Source organism: Pyrus communis, chromosome 7, assembly GCF_041283825.1.
Source record: "Pyrus communis isolate YQ-2024b chromosome 7, ASM4128382v1, whole genome shotgun sequence".
Classification (NCBI taxonomy): Eukaryota; Viridiplantae; Streptophyta; class Magnoliopsida; order Rosales; family Rosaceae; genus Pyrus; species Pyrus communis.
In genome coordinates this window covers 7,844,451-7,862,944 of record NC_142571.1, presented here as the reverse complement: position 1 = coordinate 7,862,944, position 18,494 = coordinate 7,844,451, and the positions used below count along the sequence as shown (strand labels likewise).

The 18,494-nt window shown below is 38.4% G+C and overlaps 1 protein-coding gene across 3 annotated transcripts; it reads left to right on the top strand.

Annotated features, from left to right (window-relative positions):
- Positions 1–10,468: 10,468 nt before the first annotated feature.
- LOC137735704 (uncharacterized) lies at positions 10,469–15,224 on the top strand. 3 transcript variants are annotated; one of them, XM_088696447.1, is made up of 5 exons: positions 10,469–10,725; positions 10,821–10,897; positions 11,712–12,091; positions 12,150–12,977; positions 14,969–15,224. In XM_088696447.1, exons 4-5 carry the CDS (start codon positions 12,550–12,552, stop codon positions 15,207–15,209), a joined length of 669 nt encoding a protein of 222 aa, XP_088552573.1. In that variant the 5' UTR covers positions 10,469–10,725; positions 10,821–10,897; positions 11,712–12,091; positions 12,150–12,549; the 3' UTR covers positions 15,210–15,224. The 3 variants fall into 3 exon arrangements, with proteins under 3 accessions (XP_088552573.1, XP_088552574.1, XP_068331249.2); XM_088696448.1 differs by lacking the exons at positions 10,469–10,725; positions 10,821–10,897 and having other exon boundaries at positions 11,298–12,091; XM_068475148.2 differs by lacking the exons at positions 10,469–10,725; positions 10,821–10,897 and having other exon boundaries at positions 11,811–11,939; positions 12,566–12,977.
- Positions 15,225–18,494: the final 3,270 nt, after the last annotated feature.

The following is an 18,494-nucleotide window of genomic DNA, read 5'->3' as shown; positions in this document are numbered from 1 at the left end:
TCATTGATTAAAACCTTATTTCTTTGCAATTTTTGATCTAGGTCTTTAGGTTTTAATGAATGTCATTATTTCAATTATAAAATATTTACATATTACAATAATTAAATAAAATTTTAAAATATATTAATTTAGTATTAGAAATGTTACATTTGGTATATTTATATTTATGGCTATACTTTGCATCATATATAATTAATTTTTAATTTTTGTAACCAATTCCCTTTTTTAAATTTGTACTAAATTTATTTTTAGTTTTAAATTGTACCCATATATTAATTTCTTTTTGTGACCTTTTCTTTAAAAGATTTATTTGTAGTTTAGTTTTTTTTTTATTTGTACCCGTAATTTATCCATAATGTACCCATTCTACTTTATAAATGTACCACCTCTTTATATGTAAAATGAACCCATTCTTTTAATGTAAAATTTATAAATGTACCCCTTTTTCAATTTCAAATGTACTCTTATTTAAAAATATAAAATAAAACATTTTATTTTGTGAAAAACTAAAAAAATCTGAAAAGTGTAAGATGAATTATCAATCTTTGTAAGATTATAGGGAGAAATTAATACTAAAATTTAACATTTTGTCTATTAATTAATGTATTCAAATTAATAAATTTATTCTAAGATTTTTGTGACAATGCATCCCTAATTTCATGATTTTATAAATTTTAAAAGAGTGATTTTACGAAAATGTCCTTAGAGGCAAGGATGTTTGACTTTTGTTGACTATCATTTAGCGACGCTTGCAAGTTACTATTTTAGCGTACTCTCAAAGTTCTCGACAGGACGATCGTGTAAGCGTAATTTGAATCGAAAATTTATGATAGGGTTTTACAGAACTACAAATCTGAAAAGTACTTTTGTAAAAATTACTATTTATTATTTTATATATATCTCTCATAGTTATTATATTATTATTGTAATATTAGTTGAGAGAAATGAAGGAAATGAGAAGGATGGACAGAGGAAAGAAGGGAGAAATGAGAGAAAATAGGGGGCTACTACCTAATCGGAGGAGAGAAGGGAGAAAGGAGAGAGAGGAGGGTGGATGCCCAATCAGAAAGAAGAGAAAGAGAGTGACCAACCAGAGAGGAGAGAACGGAGGGGAAATGAGAGAGTAGAAGAGCACCGAATCACCCTTGACCTGGTTCCTCCCCGCCGACCGGACCCGATTTCAAAACACCCCAATGCCGATTCCAACATTTTCCCGGCGAAATGACCGTCGCCACTACCCAAAACCAACTCCACGACTTTCCTTCTTCAAGTTCCACACCAAACCTAACTATTTTGAGATCGGCGGAAATTTGTCATTTTTGAATGTGATTCCTTCAACCACCACCACCATTAGCCTCCTTTTGAACCCAAGAACAAGTCCTAAGCCTTGGTTGGTGCGGCAGAACACCAGAGTTAACGAATTAAAACACACATTTTATAGGGTTTCTGGCAGTTCGTGGTAATTTTAGGCCACTTCCCGGCTGAATTGGACTTTAGCCCAGGTATGAAAGTTGTTCCTCTCATTGAGATCTTCATTCCTGTAAAATTTGGGAATTTTTGGAGTTGTTCGATTTTCCAGCGAATTAGGGTGGCTGACCGCCACGTGTAGCGGCGCGTAGCTAGTGGGCCGACGTTGCCTTTTTAAGTTAAATTCGATGTTCTGATTTTAATTTGATAACTGTTTGTTATAGTTCGATAGTTTGAACCTAGTATGGAGTACTATCCACTTGACTATTTTATGATTTGACGATCCGACCATTGGATCGTCACCAAACTTTAATATATTATAGTACGTAATAATTGAGGACCATAGGAACTAACGGATTGAGAATCCGACGCACGGATCTTCCCAAATTGAATTTCTAAGTTTGTAAAACAAACGTTGATAGCAACCTAATTCTAGCAACTTGTGGAGATCTGACCGTTGGATCGTGAGGAAGCTTTAGCATGTTGTTCTAGAAGCTTAGTGTGGACTTTGGGAAGTTACGGATTAGAAATCCATGGGCAGAAGTTCTAGATTGACTTGTATGGGGTTGTTGGCCCTCCTTAGCGTATTTCGACGTCCTGATTCCAAATTTGCACTTCGTTTTCCCAAATTTAATTGTTTTAGTGGAGTTTAACTAATGGGTCCTACTATTATACTTAGATGCGATTATTATCGGTGACTTCGGCTATTCTAGTTCAAACGGGTTCGACTCAACGATATGATCTGTGAGTGGACCTTTTCTTTTATATAGTATAAATATATAAATATATAAATATATAAATATATAAATATATAAATATATATATATGTATATGATTGCTAGTTTCCATTTATACACTGAAAAAAAAGAGTTTTCCACAATACTTCTAGATTAGCGTGACATTTATAAGATTTAGCACATTGATAGAAATCATGACGTTATGCTACATCTTAAGGGATGCACAGGTATGCGCATTATTATTAATGCCTTAATTATAATTATGGCCATGAATAATGTTATGTTGAATAGAATTATCGAATCACTATGGCATGACTATATACATTTTACCTGCTCATCATACATTGCTGCACTCGATGTTAGTGCTTGCCCAGGGCCAGGGTCAGTTTTTCAAGTGTATGTTCACAACCACACCGCACTGGAAAGCAATTAGTTTATCCTTTCGCATTGGAAAGCAGACCCGTATGGGTGTTGGGAATTGGTTTACCATCTCACACTGGAGAGCAATTAGTTTATCTTCTCGCATTGGAGAGCAGACCCATATGGGTGTTGGGGAATTAGTTTACCCTCTCACACTGGAAAGCAATTAGTTTATCCTCTAGCACTAGAGAGTAAACCCGTATGGGTGTCGGGGACTTGGTTTACCCTTTTGCACTGGAGATCAATTAGTTTATCCTCTTGTATTGGAGAGCAGACCTATATGGGTGTTGGGAAATTGGTTTACCCTATTGCACTGGAGAGTAATTAGTTTACCCTCTCGCATTAGAGAGCAGACCCAGATGGGGGTTCGAGTAATTGTTGTAGACAGCAGTTGACCCTGGCTTATGAATAACTTCTTGAATCTTCATTAAGAATAAAGAAATAGATTAACTGTGCTGGAAGGTAGAAACTGCATAACAAACTGGATAATCCTTGGCTTGCAAAGTCTTGTTTGTTGAGTTGCTTGAGACTTTGAACTTATTTGGAAAAGCCCTAACGAGGTTCAGGGGGTGATGAAGATTTCCCCTGTTTTCGTAGGCCATGTCGTTGACCTGTCAAGATACTTGTCGCACCGGCCCTTACTTGTCAGTTTCTCTAGGTACTGCTTCCACTTCTAGCAGTCATTGGCAGTACGGCCTGATCCTTGATGGAATGCGCAATACTTTGTTTGATCCAGCCTTGTAAGATTGCCTTTCATGGGTCGCGGCAGTTTAAACCAAGGTTTTTTCTTTAGCTTACGAAGAATTTAGTCGATTGAAACTGTGAACTTGGTGAATGTTTCAGGCGTTGAGTCTTCTCTGGTCGGGGGACATTCCATGTGCTTCTTTTCTGACTCGTTTTGTTAGATTTCTTGGCCTTGTCCCATAGTGCATGCTTCTTCGCCTCCTCTAAAGCATACGAATTTGCTATGGTCAGTTCTTCTCCTATGATTAATTTTATGAATAAAGGGTGTTCGGTGGGAAGCCCATTTCTGATTGCTGCCGTTGCTATGTCTTTGTTGCAACCAACAATCTTGGCCTTCTCTGCTTTGAACATCTTGACATAATAGCAAATTGTCTTCTAAGGGCTTTTTGCGATGCTGAAGAGATGGTTGAATGTCATTTTGATTGAGCGGTTAGACGAATACTCCTTAGTGAAAACTAAGGAAAGTTCGTTGAAACTCCAGATTAATTGCGGTAGTGCTTGAGATGTCGGTCCAGATCTTCGTCTCCCTTGTAAGGAGTGAAGTGAGGCATAGTGTACCTACGAGGTGGATCTGTCTGCTCGATCTCATCCGTGAATAGTGACCTACTTATGTTGGTCATGTCTCGTCGAAACGCATAGTTAGTAGCCTCGTTGCGCTGAAAATTACGTTATCGTTCAGTAAAAAGCCTCTCAACTTCTTTTTCAATTTGCCTCTACTGGGGCAATGAAACTAACGGATGCCCCTAGTCGTGACCTATTGGTCTAGGCCGCTTTTCTCTATGCTTAACTCATTTATCTCGTGGTTATGGTGTATGTGGCACATTCCTGGCAAGGGAGCGGGCTATTCGTAGGCTACTGGTTGAACTCAAGTTAGATTGAGTAACTGCTTATTTCCATTCGCCATGCTGCCTACTCCGATGTGAGGTGAAGAATGCTCTTTGCAAGTCTCGTTATGAATAAACACTTCGCTTGGAAGGTTGTCCATGTTGATAATCGGAGTGTGGCCTCAACCGTGAACATATGCTTATTCGTGGGCTTGATCAGAAATGCACGTTCCTCCGCGAGCTAAGACGAGAGTATACACTATCTCGAGGACCCAAACAAAGTGTAAACTGCTAGAATGTTCGTATCATGGATGGTTGAAGGGTTGATTGTCGGGACACTGCTGGAGAGGTCCGTCGCCTACCCTTGTCACGCTTTGGGACACCTCATCTAGGGCATGTTGCATCTCCGTGCACTGCAAGAGCTAATTCACCAAGGTCGTCTGCTGTGCTAGGGCGCTTGTTAACTTTATGACTTGTCGGGATAAGTGTTGTTCACCATTCAAGTTGGAAGAGCTTGGACAGTATACGTATTAAACCGAGAGCATTTTTACCCCATTTATCTAAATATGGGATAGTTGAATAGGTCTTGGATTGGTTTGGGTTGCTTGAAAGGCCATAGAAGTAAGCTGGGCTATGGGAATAAGCTGGATTTTGAATTGGGCCACGGAAGTAGGTCGGATCATTGGAGCGAATCGGATCACTAGCGTGGGCTGAGCCACATGTAGGGCGCATGAGCGCTGGGCTTGCCTCATTCTCGACGCGGCTTGGGCCGGCTGCTGTGCGTAGCGGGCCTGGGCCAGGCTTTGCAAAATGATACAGGCTTGGGCTTACCGTTACTTCGTGGCGTGGGCCTGGGTGTTCCAGGCTTTGGCTGTTGGGGTGTGGGCCTGGATTGCTGAAGTGGCAGCAAGTTGGGTTGCGTTCAAATGTTGTACCTTTTAGGTCGTGGCCTATTCAATCTGGGATGGCTGCCTTGTGGCACGGGCTTGGGCATGTTGCTATGAGGTGGCCTGCTCATCGTGGGTATGGATCTTGCCATGGGTGGCCATGGTGGTTACTGCCGTCGTGGCCATTGTGGTGGCTGCTGCGGTGGTGCCACTTCACTTGTCGTCGCATTGAGCCTCACAGATCGCCGTAGTCCCAATTCTTGAACGTTGGAATTTCCATTCGTCAAGGTTTCTGAATCTCTTGTCATTGTACTTTTCTTTTACGTTTATTCAAAGAATTTTTATAAAAAAAATTCTAGGAATAAGAATGTAAAAAAAATTTACAAATGAACAAGAAAGCGAAAAACCTTGAATGCGAGAGTCTTCTTCGAGTGTGTGAATCAAACTCTCAATGAAAGCACCAATTTGTGGGTGCAAATTTCTGCCTTCTTCTTCTTGGACGAAAATGCACCTGCAAAACAATTAACACCTTAGGTGTAAACACGAAAATTCTGTAACGAATGAAACGAGAACACGTTTACAAAGTAGATTTGTATTGATGAATTTATAGGGTTACAATCTCTGTTTACAATTTTCCTCTGATTTAGTCTCCAAATTTGATATAGTATATAGGTTGTTGATCCAAGGATCGCGATGACTTGATCTCGGACGAACGAATGAACAATTACTTTAAGTTTTGAGCTTGAAACAACACTTGGATGGTCCTCACCTCAAAGCTACGACAAAGATAGTATGAAGGAAAAATTTGTAAAAAACAAGTTTATTTGAGCAACATCTATGCATGCAGTTAAAGGTGGAATCATGCTTCTATGCACTTAAAACAAAACTTTACCCATGAAATTCATGGCATAGTAATTGTGGTGAACCAAGACTCAACTCAAGAAAAAAGTGAGTTGAAAAATATTATACCTTTGTTGAATCCTCTTTGCATAAGCAAAGGCTAATCACCCAAGAAAGAGGGCCTTCATTCCTTCTTAGCTCCACTGGATTTCTTGGAGGAGGAAGGTAGAATGGATTCTTCAAGTTCCCAAGAAATGGAACCTCTAAGTTTCCGCACCAAGGAGGGACCTGAAGAAGAGATGAGTGACATTGGAGGAGGATTGATACTAGTAAATCCCCTCCAAGGGGGCCGATCTCCTAGAGAGAAAAGGTGAGCTTTTGTTCTATCCAGTTTCCTCAAGAGAGAACCCTAATGAATTTTGGCTATAAAGTTCTTTATATAGTCACTTCACTTAAGTGACAAAGAGAACCAAAACCCTTCATGATATGGCCGGCTTTCTAAAGGCTTTGGGCTGTTTGGGCCCTTTTAAGTCTTTATTCATCAAATTGTCATGCAACTTAAGCTAATGGGCTTGACGGTTCTAAGCCCAATGGGCCTTGAGGTCCACCAATTACTCAAAAGCTAAAACGAACTTATTTGTTTGATTAATTAACATATTAATTAATCCTAGCCATAAATAATTAAACCATTTAATTATCCTTACTCATCTCCGTTGTTTCTTCAATCTCTACCTTACATGGTGTATGATCCATTAGGTTCCTTTTAGAGAGGCAGTGGGCGATTAGAACTTTTCAAATTGATTGTGAATTGAAACATACTTGCAATTCTCCCTTTAGCGATTATACACCTTTAGGGTTTCCACAAACCATGAGTGACACCTAGTAGTATGTCATGGTTACCCAAGCTAATCAGAAGAGATGGAGAACCTATTCAGTTTGGGATTACAATGTAATACGGTCTTTCTCTAATACAATACTCTTGACCACATTGTTTGGTTTGATAGTTTATTCATGTTTACTATCCAATGTGATTCTCTTACTTATATGAATACCTTGAACGTGATTTGGAATGACTTCCTAAATCTCATTCATACTCTAGCCAGAGATTCTTAATCATATCATAAAGTATTCTCCATCAAACGGTTTGAAGGTTAGAGATCCCTTGTTGTGCATTCATTTGCCTCTGTGGCTAAGTGGCTTAATCCCAACTATGTTGGGGACACTCTCTGACGGAGTGACTTTGACATAGTCAAAGATCAATGACCTAACCATAAGACAACTATGATGCCTCAGGTCAAATGACTACTTTGCATTATCCTAACCATGAGTTCTCATGTGACATGAGTATGAGAACTCCTTGTTGATCGTGTTCAGTGGACTCATTCTCTATTAAGCACCTACATGTTTGTCTTGGTGTCAGTCACGCCAATGACATAGCACGTACTGATCTTAACGAACTGTCAATGCCCAATTGACAATCCGTTAAGATATGTATACAAAAGAGAATGGTCTCATGAATCTAACTTCTTTAGATCACATTCTCCCAATCACATATTCCTTGGACTTATCGTGTTAAGCATATAACATTTATATGAGATGGCTTTAAACAATAATCTTTGCCTTTTATATTAAGCTAGATTAGTTTAACATGTGAAATGTCCGTAAAGTATCATTATATGATTGGCTCTAGGGCACATTTCCAACAATCTCCCACTTGCACTAGAGCCAATCATCTTGGTCATCAGTGATGATACCTCTTCTGAATTCATAGAAGCAACCTTGAGAATAACGACATCATCTTGTACATGATTCTCAATCATGTGGTTTAGTCTTTCATTTGAGTTTGGATCTTGATGAGACCTTAATTCCCTGGCTTGAGCTATCACCCCATTAGTGTCGTAGTGTGGGTACACTAAAGATACTTTCTGGTTGGAATCGAATAGAGAGTTCATAAATGAACTTTCCCATCCAAACAACATTGTTGTAAGCTTCTATATGGCGATATATTTTGCATGCATGATGGAGCACACTAAAGTCATTACTTATAACATTTCCACCCAAATATCTCTTTAGTTATAATAAAGAGATATCCAATGATGGATACGATATTTGATTCATAATCTAATACATTTATGCTTCCATTGCGTTACTCTAATTATTCCTCATTCTTGAGGAATCTATCCTTTAGTATTTCTTAAATACTTAAGGACTCACTTGACAGTTGCCATGATTATGATCCTAGGCTTACACTGATATCGTCTTGTACTGATCTTGGTACAACTCGTATCAACATTTTTCATACAATATGAAATACGTAAATCACCTTTCTGCGTATGCATAAAGGATTCTATTCAAGAACAATTTACAACACCTTCGAAATGTGTGTTCTTGACGCTTAGAAGACATTTCTTGCAGATACTCCATTATCCATCCTTTCATAAAAGCAGTTTGTTCCTTTGGAGTTATTTTGCCTTCTTCATTTGACTTCTCCATTGACTACAATAGTCATGGTCCCTAAACTCCCACTATCTCTCTTGAAACTTATTTCAATTGTGTCATACACATCAAATGATTTGGAGAGCGTGCGGTTATTATTCACTATATAGTTTACAATAAACTTTGTGAACCATTTGGATAGGGACACAAAGTTGAAGTCCTTGCCTAGTTTCTGTCTCTTGAAGTGGTTTAACACTTCAACACTCAATGATTCAAAATCATGATAAGTCCATGTTGAAGCACTATTTTTGTTAATCAACCATTATGTTCTAAACATGATTACAAACTTTCGAGAGTTGTTCAAGGCACCTCTCATTTCTTCATAGAACAATTTGTAAGTGAAGAATTATGACACTAAAAGTGTCTATGTCTTTGTGCTAATATTCTCAAGTTCCTTTGTTCATACAACAAAGGAATAAGCATTTGTTGTTTGTGTTGTCCTCTTTATGATATACTTGTCTAACAAGTTCTTCCAATGATACATTAACAATAGGAAGATTGTAAGGATGAGACTACTTAGGTACATATACAATCCATTCAAGACAATCTATGGGATTGTGGTACCAAGTCTGTAAACTAAAGCCTTTGGCTTTTTCTTTCTCAAGTTTTGGATAGCATTTGCAAATATATCGGTAAATAAATACATAACAAATATAAATTGATTGATTTCAAGCTATTTGATCCGGGTCTTTAAATCAAATAGCACCACCCATTATTTTTGGCAAATTTCGTATCCCTCATTGGAATTCGAGAGTTTTGGAGGAAACTCTTAGTAGGGTATGGGAGACTCACTATTACCAAGCCTACCTCACAATGATATGAAGTTGGCTAGCATCAATAATAATGAGAGAGTACGCTTACTCATTTACATCTCATGTAAGTACCCATCTTATTTGGCCTTTAGAGAAGATGCATCATAACGATATGATGTTGGCTCCATTGCACTTAGTTAAGTCATTCCCACCATGCAAGTTCGGGTAGGGGTTCAAGAACAACCTCATAATGATATGATGTTTATCATTCTCATTGCCTACCTTCACAACTGGTGTAAGTGCAAAATTCCCAGTCGAATTTTTATTAAAACAAATAGAAGAAAATTTTTAAGATATTTTGTAAAGATCAACCATGACATCCATGCTTTTGGTAAAAATAAAAGTTGTAAAAGCCAAAGTCACATTATTGGAGACACTTTACACCACAATCGAATCTTTATTAAAACAAACAAGAAGAAAAAGCTAAGATGTTTAGTAAGTTGATCTGGAAAGACCTATTCTTTCATTCTTTATAGATTTCCATTTTTCTTTTCGCATGGAAAGTCACATTACAGGAGAAACTTACATTTCAATCAAATCTTTATTAAAACAAAGAAGAAAAGAAGTTTAGATATTTTGTAAAGATCGATCTTGACTTGTAAGTGAGAAGTCTTAAGTTCGATTCTCGCCAAATGCGAATTTGAACCACATTATCGCTAGCCCATTGTGAGGCTTAGCCCAACCCTCTTAGTGTAGACAATATTGTTTGTTCAAAAAAAAAAAAAAAAAAAAAAAAAAAAAAAAACGAAAGAAGAGTACTTTTAAAGTAAAGAAGAGCTTGTGCTCTTTTACAACGTTTGATCATATCAAATTACAATAAAAATCTAATCTACACATTCCCATGGTTCAAACAAATTTGAGAGATGGCCTTTCACATAGCTTAATTATCGTAGGTTTAGGTTCATAATCACCCGTTCTTTAATTAATTAACGCTTTAACTAATTAAACTTGAATGCAACATTGTCATTTGATTTTTGCATCCATAGAATTGGTTTAGATGGAGCTAAATGAAATGAAAATCCAATTCTTATTTAAAGATACAAAACTATTTTGTTCTCAACTAATTTGGGCCAAAATGCAATAACCTCAACTTTTTGGGCTATATTGCAAAACACAAACTTTTGAGGTCACTTTGTAGAAACACAGAAGTCCACTACTTCATGTAATTACAACTTGAACCCAAAAATTTCAACAAATGCAAAAACTTCATTAAAGGAGCAAAACAATTTCTCTCTCATTTTGTATGAAGGTCTTAGTTGAGAATAGAATAAAATGCGTCTGTGTTTCCCTCTGCCCTGGGTTGAGTATGGCCTCTTGACATGATATCTTTTGAGTATCCATGTATGATCAGATAAGATGTAGTTCCAATGGCCAACTCTTGGTGTACGCAAAAGGGATAATACTATAGTTGCTCTTGCTTTCATGGTTTTTATTTCAGGAGGGTTTAACGGCTGAGGAGAGAGCAAAGAAGGAGCCTAATGATTGGGAGCGTATGCAGGTGATTTTATTTGTACCTGTAGTCGGTTTTGAGTACCTTGCACTCTGTAGTATATACATTCTGTGCTCGTTGTTGATTTCTTGTCTGTGAAACAGATGACTGATGCTCATGCTCGGAGTTCAAGGTGGGAGTTAGGGACATTATTCAATCAAGAAATAGTGCTCGGTATCAGGTTTGTGCATATAAAGATTAATATATGATATGGTCACCAACCAGAGTCTGAAGGCAAGTGGCAATTGCTTTTGCCTCTACATTTTTCTTTTTAAACTGGGATTATACACTATTGGGAGCATACAAAATAACAGGTAATGTTTGAGGACTAAGTCTGGTGTGCAATAGTCCAGGTCCGACGAAAATACCAAAAAGAAAAGATGTCTCTAGTAGTATCATACCAACGGCGGAGTAGGGGTTAAGTTGAGTAATCTGAAAGTCTCTTACCTACTGTCTAGACTCTATAGGCAAGCATCAACTATGGGTTGGTGGGCATTGATTTGGCAACTCAAAACCACTTTTCCCATTAAATTATAACGTTGGATATCACGTGTGCATCAAAGCCTATGATCAGCTTAATTAGTTGTTCTATTTGGTTTCTTATGTTGCCTTGTACCGCCCCTAATTTTGCCAAGGCGTTTGGCTTTGCTGGCTACGTTCAAAGTTTGAATTGCATACTTTTCAGTCCCTAAACTTTTGATATTAGCTGCATTCTGACTAAAAGTAGGTGCTGATGATGGATGAAAGACGTTTGTACATTATCTCTATCTACCAATTTTTTTTCTGGTTCTGGCAAACTATCATTGAGTTCACTTTCCAGTATATGATTTTTTTTCACTAAAAGATGACATCGCCATGGATGTCTGTAGCCTCATTTGCTTTTCAGTCCCTAAGCTTAATGCATGAACGTTGTTTCAAGGGTACTTTAGATTGTAACAGCTATATCATTTGTTTCCTTCTCGCAAAAAGAATTTACTTTCTCATTCATTTTTCAGCTGGAGTGTATTTCCTGTGGTCATTCATGGTATGCCGCCCGGGATGCGGTTTCAATGCTCACAATTGACGCACCCAGTTCTAACAAGAACGTTGGGACGGCTCCTTTGGCCACTGCCAAGTTCGAAGACGTTGAGAAGAAGCTGGTGAGCCCTCGTTGCTCAAGATGCTCGGACTTCAAAGTGGGAGTTAGGCACATTATTCAAGCAGGAAATAGTGGTCGGTATCAGGTTTGTGCATATAGAGATTAATATATGATATGGTCACCAACCAGAGTCAGGCAATTGCTTTTGCCTCAATATTTTTCTTATTAAACTGGGATTATACACTGTTGGGAGCAAACAAAATAATGGGTAATGTTTGAGGATTAAAGGCTGGTTTAGTATTGTTGAAAGCAAACAAAATAACGGGTAATGTTTGAGGATTAAAGGCTGGTTTAGTATTGTTGAAAGCAAACAAAATAACGGATAATGTTTGAGGACTAAAGGCTGGTTTGGTATTGCTGTACTTTGAAAAAAAATTGCTTATGCTATATTGTGAGAATAAGTAGCTGTGAAATAAAGCAGCAGAGTGTTGGTAAACTTTTTTCTAAAAATACTTTTGAAAAAAATAAAAAAACAGTATTATAATGTTTGGTAAACTTTTATATAAAACAGATGTGAAAAAAAATCGATTTTTCAAAGCGGGGTTTTGCAGCTTCTTGTTTTTGACTTTTTTTTACCCAAAACTGTAAAAAAAAACTGAAACTGAATATTTACCAAACACAAAAATAGCTCATAGCTTTTTTTATACCAACATTTTTTAGAATCACCTCAGTATCAAACCAGATCGGGCAATCTGATGTGCAATAGTCCAGGACCGACGAAAATACCAAAGAGAAAAGATGTCCCTGGTAGTATCATACCAACGGCGCAGTCCAACTGTTCGACAAATTCCCCAAAGAGAAAACACCCCCCAAAACAAAGCACCTCCATGGGCAGGAGAGGGGGAGGAGGAGGAGGAGGAGCTAAGAGGGTGCCAAACACTGCATTCACGTCTACCAACAACATATCACTGAGAGAAGAATTGACCCGGCAAAAGCAAACCAAGGGCGGCTCCTCCATCAATGCCAAGGCCGTGCTGAAGCTCGAGCACTTGCAGAGACTCACTGTGTGGACTGGCGCGGAGGCTTCTGTTCCTTCTCTGGGTGCATTCTTTGGGCGCACCTGGGCCGCTGCCCAAGAGGCCATCGTTGTGCCCCCTGAACCTTCTCTCTTCCCTTGCCAGAGGTATGCCAAAAATCTATAGATTCTTGATTGAAAAACCCAAAAAGAAAAAGAGGGTTTATCGGATTTGAATTTGGTGTGGTTATAAGTGGATTTAAAAAGAGGGTTCAAATTGTCATTAAGATAAATTATATTTATATAAAACCCATGATTTGTCATTACTTATATTAATGACACTTTACATACAAAAAAAACTTTATACGGTACATTTTATATACAAAAAGTTGGAACAGTTTATACAAAAAAAGTGGTAAAGTTTTATATGAAATAATGGATACATTTTATATTAAAAAAAATAATGGGTACACTTTACATAAAAAAAAAAAAAAAAAATAGTACCTACAAAAACAAAAATTGGCACATTTTACATATAATAAAGTGGTACATTTTTAAAGACAAATAGGTAAAGTCTTAATAGGTTAAAAAAATGAGTACAAAATAAAAGTTTGAAAAATATGGACACAAAAAGAAATTAATGGGTACAAACTAAAACTGAAAATAAAATTGGTATAATTTAAAAAAAGTTTATCGTATTTGAATTTGGTGTGGTTATAAGTGGATTTAATTGCAAATTTAATTGCCTTTTTAGTTCAATTTTGTGGGTTTTGCATGTTGTAGGATTGGTTGTGAAAAAATGGGGGAAGATTTGATTTCTGTTAGGAAGTGATCATGAACTGCTCACTGTTAAGGTGGGATTGTGAACTATTGGTTTCTTATGATCATTGTAATATCTTTGTGATTGAAAGTTTGTGCAACTTTTGATTCACTTGCTTGCGTTAACAGTTTTCGGTTTTAATAGGCTTGCATAGTTTGTAGTAGTTAATTTGTCCCTGATACAAAATTAGCTCTTTGAATGTGGCATGAATTAGAGCTGTGGAGAAAAGAAACAAGAAAACGGGCTTTTCGCTTTAGTCCCATCCAAGTCGTTTGGATTGGATTGCAATAGAAATCTATGAAACCAATGAGATAGATTCGTTCTACCAAAATGAACCAAACCAATCCAGCTATAACCATTATGGACTTGCGTATCTTTATAAGGAGTCTTGAGTTTCGTGGGATTACGTATCTTCTGTATGATTTCATAATACAGCCTCATATTTAGCTTAACCATACCCGCATTCCACAAAGATAATTGATTGTAATCATGATGCTTACTGAAGTTACATTCTGCCTTGATTAAGCCTAGTACACCATAAAGATGGAAATCTTATTGGTTTGGATAGGTTTGAAACTGTTTGGCATGGCAATGGGGGTGGCGTTTCTGGTCGCATAGCTAAACGTGTTGGAGTTCTGAAATTCTTAATTGTAACATAGTTATATGGGAACAACATGCATCTAGGATTCACCATCGAAAGTCAGATATATAAACTACGAAACATCTAATGGAATGTTAGACTCGACAGGTGGAGAGAGAATAGGATTCTGACTCGTCTAACCTGAAAGCCTAGTCAACTACATGTTTGTTTGTTTTAATTTTCAGAAAGGTTGTTATTGGTTAACCCATGAATGGATAAAATCCTAACAAAGTTCTCACAAACCGCAATTGCAGGGTTTTCTTTTCCGCTTAACTCGGTTTGCACTGTATATTGTATTGGCATGAAACGTGAATCTGACTGAGGCATGTATCATTTTTTGCTTTACTGATGTTGGCTTGTCCTGTTTGTGTAATTAGCACACAACACTGACAACACAAATAAAGATATTAGTAAACCTTCGTGTTTTGGATTTTATGTAACCTTGAATGTATGTTTTCAAACAAACTGAAGTGCTTTTGAGATGAGCATAGAGCTTCCCATGACTTTGACTCTGAAATGAGTCAGCCATTACGTTACATTAAAAAAAAATTATTGGAATCAATTTGTCTTTGGATGCGTGTAATGTGTGTTGTAGCCTGTAGGTTTTATAATGTTGGACAATATACATTTTCAAATGAATGATACTATAAAGTATATTAAAAGGTACTGACCTGTGATTAGCGTTTCACTAATTTGCAGATGTGAAACTGTTCTTCAGCCTGGCTTCAACTGCACTGTTCGAATTGAGAAAAATAGAGCAAAGGCACGGCGACGAAGTAAGAAACTTATTAATTTCTCTCAAAACAATGTAGTGTATACATGCCACTTCTGTTCACATCGGAATTTGAAGAAAGGGACTTCGAATGGACATATGAAAACGATATGCCCCACTAAGGCCAAAACAACTTCGAGCTGTGTGGCTTGCATGACAACGTACTAAACATTTTTGGGTCATGAAATTTGCTTAGCTTTCATATCAAAAGTACGCGGTTGTATGGAATTTCATAAGCAAAGGTTCGAGAGAAATTTTTGCTCTTTATGTAACCAATGATGTGGGTTGCGTAGCAAGTATCACAACCTTTTAGGAATTAGTGTAGATATGAATGATCATTCCGAGCTTGGCAGAAGTGAAACTTATCGACTGCGTAGCATGTTGGCAATGAATAGAGCTTCGCATATGCACGCTAACCTTTTACCTTTCACAAAAAAATGTGCGATTGTACAAGTTTAGCGTGGCTTACTGCTCGAAGGGCAAGCCTTAGGTAGTCTTCTGGAAACTGTAGGCTACCTTAGTGCACTCGGTAGCAACTTTAAGGTTCCAAGGCAACCGTTTATAGGGTATACTGAGTAATGTGCCTCATTCATCTCTGAGGCCCGGTTCCTCGCAGATTAGGCCAAGAGACCAAAAATCCTTCAATTAACTAATCTTTGAAAAAGACCATTATGGCTACTTCTAGGAATCCCAACACAAGCCATCGTGCACCTAGTCACACCAAGGTAGCCCGGCTCATCCACATATGGATATTCGAAGTGCACACTTTATCCTCTTGCATCGAAGAGTAGACCCATATGGGTGTTAGGGAATTAGTTTACCCTCTTGCACTAGAGAGCATGGTTGATCCCCAAGGGGTGCAATTCCTGTAATAAGTCCCTAAGAAGGGTGCGATCTTATTTTGAAGTGTAGAAGTGATTAGTTGTTGTGAGCATGCAGCTGAGCCAAGTTGTAAATTACTTCTGAATTCCTCATTGAAAAACGAGTGAAACGAATGAAAACTTAGCTGTAAAGTAGGAACTGCATAACAACTAAATAGTCCTCAGGTTGCAAGGTGATGCCCGTTGAGCTGCTTGAGTTTCAGGCTTTGATGCAACGAGAGGTCACATATGGTACTTCATCATATTGTAGGCATTCCACTGCTTTTCGATCTCTTTGTCGTTCATGGTGGCGAGGGTGTAATTACCCTTGCCGTCTACTCTGCTAATCTTGTACGAACCTTCCCAGATGGGATCTATCTTTTTGGACCCTTCTCTGCGGGCAATGATGAAAGCTTTTCTTAGGACTAGATCTCCGGGGTGGAACTGTCGAATTTTGACCCTTTTGTTGTAGCTGGAGAGTTACTGCTAGTAGGCTGTGATATGGGTGATGACTTTTCACGTTTTTCCTTTGCCAAATCTAAGTTTGTAGCCATCTCTTTTATGTTGTGCTCGACGCTTGGCAGTAGAGTGTTGATACTTGGCACAATGACATTGGGAAGAATGATTGCTTCTAAACTAAATGCCAAAGAGAAAGGTGTTTCTCTGTCGCTCCTCATTAAGTTGTGTGATACGCCCATAAACATCCAGGAAGTTCGTCTGGCCATTTTCCCTTCTTGTCGGAGATGGATTTCTTGAGGCAGTCGAGAATTATCTTGTTGGATGTTTTAGCCTGCCTATTGCCTTGTGGATACCTTGGCATGGATATGTGCTGCTTGATGCCATATTTATGGAAGAACTTTACCAAATCTTGGATTGAGGGATGCCAAATTGGGAAATGATGTTCATTCATATGAAGCGCTCTATGTCTGTCTAAGTTGTGGTTGTCATAAGCTGTGCTTCCACCTATTTGGTGAAGTAGTCAATTGACACGATCATCATGCCTCTGCCTCTAGTAGCGAACGACCCTACGAAGTCGATTACCTACTGCATGAATAGTTAAGGACTCGTCTGCGGGCGTAGTTTGCAAGCAAACAGTGCTGGTACCGGCTTGTAACGTTGGCAGTGGTTGCACTTTTGTACTAACTCCTTAGCGTCTTAATGTATAGTAAGCCAACAGTAGCCTGCGTTAAAAGCCTTCTATGCTAAGAATCAGTCTCTGGAGTGATTTCCACAAATGCCTTCGTGGATTGAGCTTAGAATCTTTAGGTCGTCGAGAGATGCTACGCAGTGGAGATGTGGTCCAATGTAAGATCTTCGAACAAGAATGCTGTTCGACATGTAGTAGCATGTTGTCTTTGTTTGGAGCTTTCTAGACTTCAATCTTTCCATGAGGAGTGTGTCATTGACCAGGTAGTCTATAATAGAATCTTGCTAGTTTGGAGTTGTACTAACCTATGACACTTCAGTTGCTGGCTCCGCCTTTATGCTTGGCTTTTATAGATATTCCACCGGAATAGAGCATTTGAGTTAATGGTGGAGGGCAGAGCCTAGGCCAGCTAGCGCGTCCGTATGGGCGTTGTCTGCCCGTTAGACTTGAATAAAGGTGTAAGTCTGAAACTTTTTAAGTTGTTTTCCTACCTTCTCTAGGTATTATCCCATCTTCGGATATTTTGTTGTATACTCCCTAGTAGTCTGGCTGGTGATTAGCTGAGAATCAGAATGAATTGCAAACTTTATCATTGTTAAGTTTTTTACCATTCAGAGGCCTGCTAGTAGGGCTTCATACTCTGCTTCATTGTTGTATGCTGTGACACTCAGAGTTATTGCCTGCTTAAGCATCAAACCGTTTAGGGTGACAATGACAACACCTGCTCCCGAGCCCTTGTAGTTGGATGCGCTGTCGACGTGCAAATGCTAGAAATTTCCATCGGGTGAAGCAAGCATGGCTAAGGCGTGCTCGATTGCATCTGGAGCATCGCTGGGTCGCTTTATTGCATCACCTAGGCTAGGCAAGAATTTTGCTATGAAGTTTGCCAAGGCTTTGGCCTTTATCCCAATGCGGGGTTGGAAAACTAAGCCATATGACCTAGTTCCAATGACCATTTCATTACTCGTTGAGAAGCATCTGGACTATTTAGGATTGATCGTAAAGGATACTGAGTGATGACGATGACTATATGAGCTTGAAAATATGGTTTAAGCTTCCGAGTTGCAATAACTAGTGCCAAAATTAATTTCTCGATCTTCGGATATCTGGTTTCCACATTGAGAAAAGCTTTAAAAGAGTAGAATACCAATAGTTGGGCCCCCAGCTCTTCTTCCATGAGGGCAGAGCTCACTGCTACTTCCAAGACTGCTTAGTAGATATATAAGTCCTCCACTACTTCCGACTTATATAGTAAGGGAAGTGATGTAAGATACTTCTTCAGGTCTTGGAAGGCTCTTTCGCACTCATCATCCTATTTGTCTCGTTATGCCCTCTTGATTGCTTTGAAAAAAGGCTTGCATTGATCGGTAGAATACAAGAGGAAGCAGTTGAGCATGACTGCTCGTCCGGTCAAGCTTTGGATCTCCTTCAAGGAAGTTGGAGACT